We start from the raw sequence: 13,220 nt of genomic DNA, 5'->3' as shown, positions 1-13,220 counted from the left end.
TTTAAAATGATGAGTTTTTTCAAAACAGACAAGCATGGAAATGATCTTTTATTGGCAAACGTTCACTGGTGAGAGAACAGAACATCCATGCTAACAAGTTTTATGTTTTTGGGCAAAGAAAAAAAAATGTGCAAAGACAATTGTTTTATTTTAGAAAACGCAGAGGAACATTGGGTGTGTTATGAGTCAAAAATAACATTCGCCTTCTACCCACTCGCAGAAGAGTTGTTATTCATTAAAAGTCTTCCAAATAAAACACACACAAAAAAAGTAGTTTTTTTATTTTTATTTTGTCTGAGCCCTTTTCTTATCTTAGTCAGAGTCAAGAATTGCACGTGCAAAAGAAGCATTTCAAATCCCAAATGCGAATTGGCTCTGCCACGTCATTAGCCCTGAGTCTGTTTAGGATGACGAAAAAACAATCTGTTTTGGAGAAAATATTCTTTTTATTTTCCTTGTGTGTAAGATTATTTAGTTTTTAGGAGAATAACTGTTAGATTTCTTTTGGGGGGGGGTGGAGTGGGGGGGGGGGTAAGTGAGAGATAAGAATTTGGTGCCCGTGAGTGTGTGTGTGCGGGGGTGTGTGGGCGTGTGCGGGTGTGTGTGTGTGTGTGTGTGTGTGAAAGGTTTTAATTTTTTTTTGTGTTATGTTTAATTAGTTTTCAGGGCAGTTGTATTAGTTTTTATCAGTTTTAGATTTTTTTTCAAAAACATTTGGTTTTAGTCTAATTTTAGTTAGTTTTAGTATTAGTTTTTTTAATAGTGTTTTACTTGTGTGCAAGACTAGAATACACCATGGTCAGCATACTATAGTAAAAATTCAACAAAAATGTGAATTTAAGACATTTTGATAATACAAGGTACAGTTTAGCAGTCCACAGACTTTGAATTACAATAAGTACAATGCATGATACCACTTCTAAAGTTAGATGCATGCATGCATGCATCCTAATTTCATAAAGCTAGAACGCCTTGGGGGAGGGAGTAATTTCATAATCAGTTGTGTTTCGTTCTACGTTTGGAGAAAGGTCAACACGTGTGAGTGAGGGAGTGCACGTTAAAATGGTTTGTGGGTACACAAGACAAAAAAACCTTCTAATCAGACATCGTGTAAGCTCTAAGCACAAGTACACAGGCCCACATTTCCCCGCATGGACAACCTGAGGCGTCAGATGGAGATATTTGCACATCTGTTTTTACTTAGTTCTTGCCACGTGAATGTCAACGCCATGACAAACTGCACAAGTGGCTGTGTAAGGCTGAGCTGCACATCAAATCTAGATCCCTTTTGTTCCTTCATAGTAAGTGCATGTATTCACTCAACAAGAATGCACTTGCAGCTTGCAAACATAAAAAATAAATAAATAAAAATATTGTTATTGAAAAATGTTACCTTGAGATATCAGCATTGTTAAAGCAGAAAAAAAAAAGATTTGGAACCCCCTGACATGAAAGCATTTTAGCAACTCAGGAAAAGCAAGAAGAGCAGAGATGAAAAGTTGCATGTTTGACACATGTTTAACGCTACGACAAATGTTGACGTTTCACCTTAAATCAAAGCAGCGCCGCATGATGACGTTAGCTGTTAGCTCATAGTTCAACTACACCAGCTGTTGTCAATCAGAGCAGAGCTTGAACTACTCTGCTGTGGCTCAGACAGAAAAGACGTCTAATTTATCACCAGACCATCTTGCACTTTTTCATCAATCTGAAAACCAAATGTTTCCACCAAGAGATTATACTAATATTTTGACATTAATTTAATTTCCGACCAAATGTAACCCCAAAACACTACTTGGTCTGGACTAGGCTTTTTCCTGTGTGTTTGTCTTTCATTATGTAATATCAACTCTTTGTGTTACAGGAATAGGAGAATGGATCAAACTAGGAACCATTCCAGGAAGGCCAATCACAATGCTCAGATGACACAAATACGCAACGACACAAATTTGTCTTTACATCTTGTTTTAGCTGGCAACATGATGTCCTCCTCATCCACTTCGGTCGTGTTCATTTGCTTAGCGTGATCACTTTACTTTTGTCATGTGTTTGAGGTCCATGCAGAGTTCAAGTGGAAACAACTGCATAATGCAGTTATGTAATTTGGATTTTTGACCCCTTCGTTGCCATTTTAAAGGAGAGGTCAACTCGAAAATTCTCTTTGCTATGAAATGTTGTACAAGTCCAAATATGGCATTCTGATTATCATTGTGTTTGTGGAATATGAGTTAATCAGCAAAATCCATCCGTTGTTAGCCATCTCAGGGGCGGCCATTTTGTCACTTTCTGCCAACCGAAAATGACATCCCAGTTGCTCAGGTAACGACCAATCAATGCTCAACTGTTTTCTGAAGCTGAGCCAAAATTGGTTGTTATCTCAGCCCTTAGCAACTACGATATCATTTTCAGTGGAATTTAATCCTAACTCACATCCATGCAATATTAATCTATTTTTTGCTAAAAAATATTTTGGGGTTGACTTTCCGTTTAAATCATTTTTAGAATAATGTGGAGAATTGTCCACAAATTCAACAACAGCCTTGTTATGCTTGGTGAGATCTTGTGCAAGATTCTTCACAACTGACTGAAACTGCTGAAACTGCAGTCATAAAAATGTAAATTTTAATCATTTTTATTTGCTCTCCGTTTATGGTGAAATCCAAAATGACAAAAAGCTATTAAATCAGTGAATGCAAATAAAGGTGGCATTAAAAAAAAAAAAAAAATATATATATATATATATATATATATATATATATATATATATATATACATATATATATATATATATATATATATATATATATATATATATATATAATACAATTCTACTGAATTAAATTGCATACTGTAATATTATTATCATGGTATATTATTGTAGGTCAATCTTATGAGTTTTTTTTCTTGATTTAACCTTTATTGATCCAGCTCGTGCAATTTAGAACAAAATCTTATAAGCAACACTGACCTGAATGCAGACATCAACATAAAGTCTTTTAGTGCATAATGCAGTATCGCTTTATCATTCACTTGAATATCAGCAAACATTGAATGTGGCGTCTCGTTGTAAAAGAACTATAATATAGCCAGACTGAAAATAGTCAAACCCTTTCACCAGTAAAATGTCCTTCAAATGAAAAAACATCATGCTCCACTTGCCATTGCCAAATCACATTTTTCAACGGAAATTAAGACGAAGGAAAATCATTTTCCAACCAAAGGAAGCGCTTACTTCAGGGAGTTTATTGTCTTGTTCTTGGAGCGTACCTCCCAAAATGAGTGTATTCAATGCAACTGTAAGAAGTTGTTGTCACGACATTGGTCTGACATCAATGATTTTACAACCTTTTTTAAACCATTTCTGAAACCTTTTTAGATTAGATTAGATTAAAAATGTAAATAGTTTGTTTATGCCTCCAACTTTTTAATGGAACAAAAATACCAGTAACGAGAGAAATGACCAACTTTTTAAATACTTGGTTGCAAATATTTCATTAAAAATAGTTAATTAATAGAGTCTGGAATGTATCAATAATTTGTATTGTAATATTACCAGGCGGTTCTTTCATCCCTGGTGATGCTCTGCCTGGGTGCCACTGCAACAGTCTTTTGCTCCTGCTTTTTCCTCCAGTTTTCCTCCATATGAACACTATATGGAACATTTGGTCGGCGGGTGGCGGGATGCTGGAGAAGCCCATTCACCATCGTTATTTTAATTTAATTTCACTAGAAAAACAAAACATGAAGTGGACGTGTTGTGGTCATAATGATTTAGTTTATGAGACAATTGATTTGTGACTCACGTTAATGACATGATGTCATCTTTAATTGCCATCTCAATGAAATGACGACAATGAAGAACGAACGTCTCATTAATTGTTCTCTTCCTCCCCTCAATTATCTCTGGTGTGAGGCGGTAACCAGAGATGTCTTGTAGAATTTGATGGGGCCTGCTCTTGATCCGCTAACATTAGAATACATTAAAAACAGAATTAATCCTTTGAGGAATAATAATAAATCACTGGTTGCTTTTATTGTACGAGGTTTCTGTGGCGAGGATCGAAAAAGAACTTCCACACTCTTTGTCTCTTATTGCTCTTAAACCTAACCAAGATATTTTACGTATTGATGACTGGCAATTTGTCTGCTTAATAACGACTTTAAAGTATTTGCTATTAGGTCAGAGACTCAAGGGAGAAATTATTCCGTTATTGAGGAAACACTGTCCAGTTTATTGTCAAATAGACATCAATAATGTTAAATTAGTTTTAGACAATATTGATTATCCTAATGACAATTCTTTTCACTCCTTTCTTGGACTTTTACAAAGCATTGGAACACCCTCTATTAAAAAAATAAATTAATTAATTAATAAATAAAATAAATAAATATTTTTCTTCAGCCATTAAAAACACTCTATAAAAATAGTAACATGTCTATAAATCTGAGTGGTTACTTCCTCTAGATGTGCATTGTCCAGAGGGTTAGGCAGGGTTGCCCTGCCTCTCCGTAGTAGTGGCTCAGCTTCTTGCCGACCACATTAAATACAGTTCTGCGATAGGGATCTCCTTGATTCATCACAGCACACACTTATATGTACTTATTTCTTGCAATTACAATTAGAAAGAATCAACAAATGAGGACTGTGCAGTGCGATCCCTGTCGCCCCATTTCTATATTTCATACTTTAGCTGTATAGCTTGGGTAATAATTTAATTAATTTCAACTTTATCAGACTCGGGTCTTTAAAACAACACATAAGAGACAATAAATTGTGAAATGTTAAATAATACATGACATAGCCCACGGTAGATGTACACAGATATTTCCACAAGTGAACCCTTAGTATGGAATAACAAACTGCTCACACAGGTGCTTGAAAGTGCCACAATAATGCTATTCGCATTAAATCTTTTAAAAGTGCTTTAAAGGCCCTCACTCCAACAGTAACGCACGTCTGACGAGCACTGCCCCCTATTTTTATTTTATTTTATTTATTTATTTAGTTTTATTCAGAGTATTCTCATAGCATCATTATATGCAATTTGCAGCCTTTGCATACTACACATCTTATAAGATGACCATCGATGAGCAGTATAAAGTGGTGTAAACAAAGACCCTTTCACTTTAGTAGAACAATGGCAATACTGTTAGCATGAGCACACAATTCTGACACTGTCTATAAATATCATTATGAGTCATTTGATCAGAAACAAAATAGACGAGATATCATTTTCTATTTCTGACCTAAAGGTTTTTGCTTGCAACTCAAGCGTAGGAAAGATAAGGTGTTTGTCCTCTTTTGTTCCACATATTAAAACAGCATTTTGCTGCCATTGATGAAGCAGATCATATATATCAAGGAGCTGCTGTAAACCTGCACTGCTATGGCTGGTTTATCTTCATACATGTTTGCCACTCTGTTCTTGGCTAAAATAAATAAATAAATAAATAAATAAATAAAACTTTGCCTTGAGCTCCGTGTCTATGAAATAAAAAGATTTTATAATTAATGAAATTACTGAACTTTCTCTTTCTCTTTCAAGCATTCTTTATTTACCAAAACCAGCATCTACTATCCCGTAAACAAAATTGCAAAATGAGCAATCAATACACAAAAAGTATACACCGAAATATGCAGTATGACAAAATTAAAAGGGTCAGAATAAAAACTACCACACACACACACACGCACACACACACGCACGCACACTCACACAAACAAGGAAGAACAATAATTAGAATTCTATTCAGAAAATAAACCCTTCATAAAATCATGTATTACAATAGCCTGTTTTGTTTTAACACTCTTCAATATTTTTGTAAAGTTTCCATTTTTTCAAATAACTTTAAAACAAACCCTAACACTTAGAAATTATTATACATTTTCAAATTCATGATCATAAAGCAACATTCCTTTAACCAAGGGTAAATATAGTAAAAGAAAGCAGCTTCGCAAAATTGCTCACTGCTGCCACCAAGTGGCAAGTAAAACTAATCATCATAGTTTCTTATGCTTATGAGGCGCCATACTGTTTAAAAGTGTGCTCCCCCCCCCCGTCCAATAAAACAGGATAATTCAAACTAAATTAACATTTGTATGGCTTTTCTTGGCATTATGCAGCAAATATTTTTAATGAGCTAAATCAAGGTTGTAACAATCAAGTCCCACTGGCTGAATTACCACCAAGCTGAGATCCTAGCACGCATTATTCTACTGTCATCTGATTGTTGAAGCACTACATCAATAATGATGTCATTATACCGAACCAGACTGTCATGTAGCCCCTAGCTACCTTTCATTTAAGATCAGAAACCCACTTTGGCTAGTTTTTAATGTTCACAATGCGCAAAGAATGCGCCAATTAAATCAAATACAATTTTATTAATTACACTGGTCAACGAATGTTTACTAACTTTTTTAAATCAAAGATCCAAGTTAACGTTTGATTAATTCCGCATCTGCCCTAGTTTCTTTTTTTTTTACACTATTTTGCATAATAATAATGATAATAATCATAATCATAATATTTAGTACGATGTATTAATTATATATTATATATATTTTTCTGCAACGTCCTACCTATAAATTATAACAATAAATAATTATAAAATGGTAAAATTCATATTGCACGAGCTCTGATAAATCAAACTTCAAACAAATATTGTAGATATCTAAAAAAAGTGATGTGCTTGTGTTCAGTGAGGTGAAGATAAATCCTTAAGAGTTAAACTGGGGCATGAATTGATGTCATTTGAAAAACACAATGGAGGATGACACTGCAAAAAAACTCTGCCACAGGTTAGTCGTTGCTCAACACACCACCACCAAAACCTCATACCAACTACGAATTTATTTTAGAGAGCAACAAAAGACAGCTGTAAAAATCACAACTTAATAAAATCATCTGTTTGTAGGGAATATAAAAGTCTCAAGAAAGCTAGAGGGAGAATGAAGGGAAAACGTCTTTCGTGATATAATTTGCTTTGGAAATACTATTACAACATAACAAAGAATTATGCTAAGAGATCATGGAAAGAAACTATTTCTCTCTTAGACTTTGTGAGTAGAATTTCTGAAACAGCAGTTTTCTTCCTATAGAAATATGTGCAGTGCATGTGATACAATGCTCAACTTCTCGAGTTCCTTTTTGACCGTGCGTTCAGGCAATACTCAGCTAAACCAGTCCAACCAGTCGAGCCTAAACAGGTCAGCTTGTCACTCGTGAGATCTGGACGCTATCTTGACAGCAGCTCAGAATTCAGGACAGGACTTCCACAATTTTTCAGAAGAGCTTCAAATGACCAGACTAAAATCCACAATATTAGGTACAGAGTGATTGACGTCTTGAGGCTTTTCTGACATTTCTGTGAAGTTGGTCAACATGCTCATGAATGTCGTCAATCAATGTAAGGCCTGTGAGAAGGCTCACTGTAACCAACTCGTGATCTGATAGGCTATCGCAACTGTTTATCAACTTTATGAGCCCCTATACTCACACAGAACAGACACCCACACGTTTGTATGTGAAGGTCTGAAGGCCTCGGACGATTAGTACATGCTACTGGTATTATGAAATCTGCGTGGCAACACAAGCGAGATGAATTCTGATTGGATAAAAAAAAATTACAACACTTGGGCTGTGAAAGTTTAAGCGTTAACTCTGTATATTAATCAAAACCATTTTAACTCACTTTTATTTACTTCAAAAATAACTTGCATACTTTGCAAAACCAAATTCAAATACTGTACCATATTAGGAGTACATCTTTAGCACATCAACTCACAACAAAACACCCCCGCTCAAGTTACCGCTGGGCCTTGCGAACCAACACTGACGGTGTGTGGCGCATGTGGGCACAACTAAATGTACTGTACAAGTTATGAAAACTGTTTCAAAGAAAGTCTTTGAATTATTCTTCACTTCATATTTGGTGATTTTACATTCATTACAAGATATTATTCACGTAAATATCTGTTACAAGCTTACAAAAATAGTAGTCAAAAAATGTGATATACAGTGAAACCCCGCTACTTCGCGGTTCACCTTTTGCGGGTTCAGTGCTTCGCGGGTCTAAAAAATATTCGGGGGCATTGTAGTTTCGCCGAGCGGCACAAGGGGGCGCTAAAGCGGTTAGACGGCCGGCGTGCGCCGAAGAGGAGAGTGGAGGAAGAAGAGAGTGGACGAAGAAGAGCAGGTTCCCCCGGACACGATTGGTGGCGACGGACACGATTGGTGGCGACGTTTCGCGCGGTTCGGACCGTCTCAGAGCTCCGGCCGGCGTGCGTGGCAGTTAAGCCGTAGATGAGCACCTTCCGCCCGGGCACCGGCGGAGCGCGAGGCTGTCAGTTATGAATGAATAAATGAATAAATAAATAAATGAAGAATGCCACCTTTCATTTCACTGTCATGATCCGTGCCTGTCATGCCGCGTGTTTTTGTTTATTCAGCTGTGTAGGCGTTCCTCCAGCGATCGTCTCGCGCCATGCCGTCAGCTGCTGCGAGACGCGCTGATTACACTGACTATATTGTGATCATAATAAATATCTTTGTATCACCACCTTTTTTCCCGTGTCTGCGTTTGGAGAGTCCTGTTCAATCCTCCAGCTCTGCTGGAGGATCATAACATTCACAGGACACACCGGACGGCGTACCAGCAGGTAAAAGTCGAAGTAATTAAATAAATACAAAAAGAAGTAATTGAATAAATACAAAAATAATGGCTGGGGAATAAAAAAATAATAAGTTTTAATAATAATTTTTTTTTATAACATGAATTTCACTCTCTCTCTCTCTACCAGTATATATATATATATATATATATATATATTTATTTTATTTTTTTTAAGCATTTTTGAAGGTGTGCTGCTACTTCGCACCGATATATATTTATATATATATATATATATATATATATATATATATATATATATATATATATATATATATATATATATATATATATATATATATATATATATATAAGTAGCGTCGCACCTTCAAAAAAAAAAAAAACACCGTATATATATACTTCGCACCTATATATATATATATATATGTGTTTTTTTTTTTTTGAAGGTGCGACGCTACTTCGCGGATTTTCAGTTTTCGCGGGTGGTCTCGGTCCCCATTAACCGCGATAACCGGGGGTTCACTGTATATATATATATATATATATATATATATATATATGTGTGTGTGTGTGTGTGTGTGTGTGGAGTTTGCATGTTCTCCCCGTGCCTGCGTGGGTTTCCTCCGGGTAATCCGGTTTCCTCCCACATTCCAAAAACATGCATGGAAGGTTGATTGGTCACTCTAAATTGCCCCTAGTTATGAATGTGAGCGCGGTTGGTTGTTCGTCTATGTGTGCCCTGCGAGATATATATATATATATATATATATATAATTAAATCCACTTCTATCATAAATATGATAGCATTTCTTGATAGGCCAGCAGAGAAGGCATTGATCGTCCACCACTGGTGTGTTGCATGTAGTAGGGGGGCCTGTGCCCCAGTGAAGCTTTCTGCTTAGCAACGCCCCTGGCGCCTCGCGCGCTGAGTCCTGTCAAACAGAGCCATGTAGCTGCTTCCCATACATACAAATTGCACGTATGCTTCGTCCAGCAGCCGCTCACTTTTGAGTTTGGAAAGGCGTCTTTCAGCAGCCTGCAAGACAGGGGCGGAACTTGTCCAAGGGGAGAAAACTACTGGACGCTGTGCCACATTGTACACGTCAGCAGTCAATGTGTTGTGGAGGGGAGAAGATGAAACACCCCCGTCAGATTTCTCTCTTCCTGTTACGAGCGGTGTTCACTGTCAAGTTACACTGCAACCGAGGTAAGTCTAAGACAAGCTCGCTTTTAATTCGTCGTTCATATTGTTACTAATGAATTAATCTCCTTTGTTTTCACTTGTGTTAAAAGGAAGTGGCAACGTGTGTGGCAGCAGACAAGGTGCGAAAAGGATCGGGAGAGAAGTTTCGCCCAGTTTTTCTACGTGACGTATATGGGAAACTTTTCAGATAATGTGAGCTGCTGGTGACCAAAGGTTGCTTTTTCTGACCTATCCAAAATGAGGTGTCGACTGGCTAAAAAAAATGTGCTGGTGCTTTTGGGTGTTTCCTTTGTCGTTTGGACTCTTTTGGTTTCCACGCGTGTGCTTTCGTTTTCCAAGAACGGCACAAGTGACGTGAATAATGAAGCTAATCAGGGTTTACGCTCGAGTGACACAGTGACGTTTGACTTTTCTGGGTCGCTGTCAGAACTGAGGCAATCAGTCTACAGCGCTAATTACAAGCAACATATTTTAAATGCTGAGCGGTTTCCAGGGGATCCCCAGCTGGTGCTGGTCGTGCAGGTCCACAACAGACCGGAATACCTGCAACTTCTCATCAACTCCCTGGAGAAAGCCGCAGAGATCCACAGCTTCCTCCTCATCTTCAGCCATGACTATTTTTCAGCGCAAATCAACACAATTTTGCAAGGGATCACTTTCTGCAAGGTACTGCAAATTTATTTCCCTTTCAGCACTCAGCTGTATCCCACTGAGTTTCCTGGGCAGGATCCACGGGACTGCCCACGGGACATATCCAGAGAGAATGCCATCAAAACTGGATGTCTCAATGCAGAGTACCCAGACTCTTATGGACGCTACAGAGAAACCTCCATAACGCAAACCAAACATCACTGGTGGTGGAAGTTGCACTTTGTGTGGGAGCGAGTGCAAGCAATGCAGGGCTACAATGGATTTGTAATATTTCTAGAGGAGGACAACTATATTTTACCAGACTTTTTCCATTTTTATCAAGCGATGGTTGAGTTCAGGAAGAACAGCTGCCAGGATTGTGATTTACTTGCTTTGGGAAACCATAATGACTTTAGTGACTTCCCCACACTGTCTAACAAGGTATCGACCACTGGGTGGATGTCCACAAAACACAACATCGGCATGGCCATCTCCAGAGAGGTGTACTACAAAATGATGGGTTGCAGCAACGACTTCTGCACGTATGATGATTCCAACTGGCACTGGACGCTGCAGCATCTTTCTGGTACTTGTATTTCAAAGCCCATAAAAGTGCTTGTGGCTCAGGGCTCTCGAGTTCTTCACACCGGAGACTGTGGGATCCACCAAAAGCAGAATTGCAGGCCAGAATGGGCCTCACAGAAGGTCGAGGAGGCACTTAAGTTAAGTAAAGATGGACTTTTCCCTCCTTCTCTTGTCCTTACCGCTGCTGAGGCAGCTCAGCACAAGGGCCACATGAAGAATGGAGGGTGGGGAGATATCCGAGACCATGGTCTATGCAATAACTATGCCAAACGTCTTTAAACTGGGCCTTGATGTAATAAGATTTTTTTTTTTTTAGAAAAAAGTCCATTCTGCACATTTTTTAAACGTACACATTCACCAATGAGGGTTCAAGACTTACTGTGTTTTAATGTTTGGGAGGTCTTGCCCCATAAAAAAAAAATCACAAGCAAATCAAGTTCAAGCATGTTGTACATACTTTTATTACACTGCTTCAGCTCTTGTTATGCAGCAGACGCGTCATTGCCAAAGACTCTGTTAATAATGTGAGTGTACTTAGTTAATATTACATTTCATCTGTGAACCCCACCTTTCGACTAATGTCAACTGTGCCAGTTACCTACGACCCTAATAATGACACATGGGATAAGATGTCCCTTTATCATTTGTTTTTTAGTTTCCTTTTTTTTTCAATGAAAGCTTGTTTTACACAAGCGTGTCATGTCTTGCACTGCATCAATGAAATCCAGTTTTTTTGTTTGCATGCTTTCCATGGAATGATTTCAAGTGAATTAAAACATGGAAGGAATGGGAATGTTAAACTGATGCAAGTATAATGGAAGTTACTGAATACTGCGTACGGTAGATTTTGTGTGAGCAGACTTTGATCATGTTTGCTCTCTTCTATGAGTCATGTCAACCATGACATCCTGATTGATTTTTCCCCCCTTGCGTGTTTGCTCGAGAAACAGCAGAAATGTGTCCTTTTTGGAAATCCCAAAATGTACATTTGTGATACAAACAAAAGTGAAAATTTCCTTAATGTGAATTGTTTTGGCAGTGTAAACTTGAAGTTTAACACGGTCCTATTCATTATGTAATTGAGGTTCAGCTGACCAGTAGTGCCTTTTGATTGTTCCTTTGTACCTCACCCTAGTCTCATCTTCTCTTCTCTTATGGTAGTCCGTTGACACGACGACGACGCAGCACTTAGTATTACCTAGTCTTAAATTACAAAATATTTTTCCCAAATGGTTATAATTTGAAATGAACAGACATCCTATCTTGTTATGCAGTAACCTAAGATGGTGCATTGATATATTTCACATTTCTGTTAGAAACTCTGAGTTATTCCCGGAGAAGAATATACCAAACAAGAGGTATACTGTAAATCACGGCCTCTGACATTAATGTGTTAACAGATTTCATGATTCTCAAGTTGTTGACAAGGCATATTGCTGTGATTATTATTATTGTCTAGACTAAATTTGGATCATTTCTGGTAATACCTGTTAATGTTTTTTTTTTTTTCAGAATGGAATAAAAATGTATATTTTCCTTATTCATTCGTGATAAAAGTCCTTCCTGCCTTTGAGATAACACATACTGAAAGTTATGTTAGAATGTTTTATGTAAAACAAAAAAATATATAATTACTGTGTGAAAAGGGGACATTTCATGGGAAATGTACTTTCTATTGCTTGCTCCTGTATACAGTGGTTGGTTCTCCTGAGAGCTTGCTCACCAATCAAGTGTGAAACAACCAAGTAAAGCTAGCCATTCTGAACTTTGCCTCGCTGTGGACAGTGCGGCACATCGTTTGTCTCCACCCAAGATAGTAGCGATGCTGGGTGAAGATACAGAGCCACAAGCCATAACCAGACTAAAATAAAATGAATTGAGTTGCATTCAGATTAGCATTAGATCTCATTTTCATGAGACCGTGCCTTCAAACAAAACAATACTAATTTCAGCAAGACAGTTTGTGAAAGTGTTCTGTAATTTATGATCCTTGTCGCATTTTGATGAAAGCATATCACATCAAGACACCTTGCTACTGTATCATAAATATCGGTGGGATATTTGCCTTAGTTTTATCGAAATACTTAAAAACACTGATTACAGGGTTAATGATTCAAATAACGTTAAAATCATTCGCATCCACACTGACTGGCTGTTTTAAATATAT

At 37.5% G+C, this 13,220-nt stretch overlaps 1 protein-coding gene across 3 annotated transcripts; it reads left to right on the top strand.

Annotated features, from left to right (window-relative positions):
- The first annotated feature begins 9,560 nt into the window (after positions 1 to 9,560).
- On the top strand, positions 9,561 to 12,593 carry LOC148316920 (alpha-1,6-mannosyl-glycoprotein 2-beta-N-acetylglucosaminyltransferase). 3 transcript variants are annotated; one of them, XM_088286929.1, is made up of 3 exons: positions 9,561 to 9,841; positions 9,928 to 10,504; positions 10,910 to 12,593. In XM_088286929.1, exons 2-3 carry the CDS (start codon positions 10,076 to 10,078, stop codon positions 11,330 to 11,332), a joined length of 852 nt encoding a protein of 283 aa, XP_088143055.1. In that variant the 5' UTR covers positions 9,561 to 9,841; positions 9,928 to 10,075; the 3' UTR covers positions 11,333 to 12,593. The 3 variants fall into 3 exon arrangements, with proteins under 3 accessions (XP_088143055.1, XP_088143054.1, XP_088143053.1); XM_088286928.1 differs by having other exon boundaries at positions 9,563 to 9,841; positions 9,928 to 9,957; positions 10,332 to 12,593; XM_088286927.1 differs by having other exon boundaries at positions 9,564 to 9,841; positions 9,928 to 12,593.
- The last annotated feature ends 627 nt before the right edge of the window (positions 12,594 to 13,220 follow it).

Source organism: Idiotropiscis lumnitzeri, chromosome 21 (genome assembly GCF_059441095.1).
Source record: "Idiotropiscis lumnitzeri isolate Australia: NSW breed Sydney's pygmy pipehorse chromosome 21, RoL_Ilum_1.0, whole genome shotgun sequence".
Taxonomy (NCBI): Eukaryota; Metazoa; Chordata; class Actinopteri; order Syngnathiformes; family Syngnathidae; genus Idiotropiscis; species Idiotropiscis lumnitzeri.
This window is presented reverse-complemented; position numbering and strand designations above follow the sequence as displayed.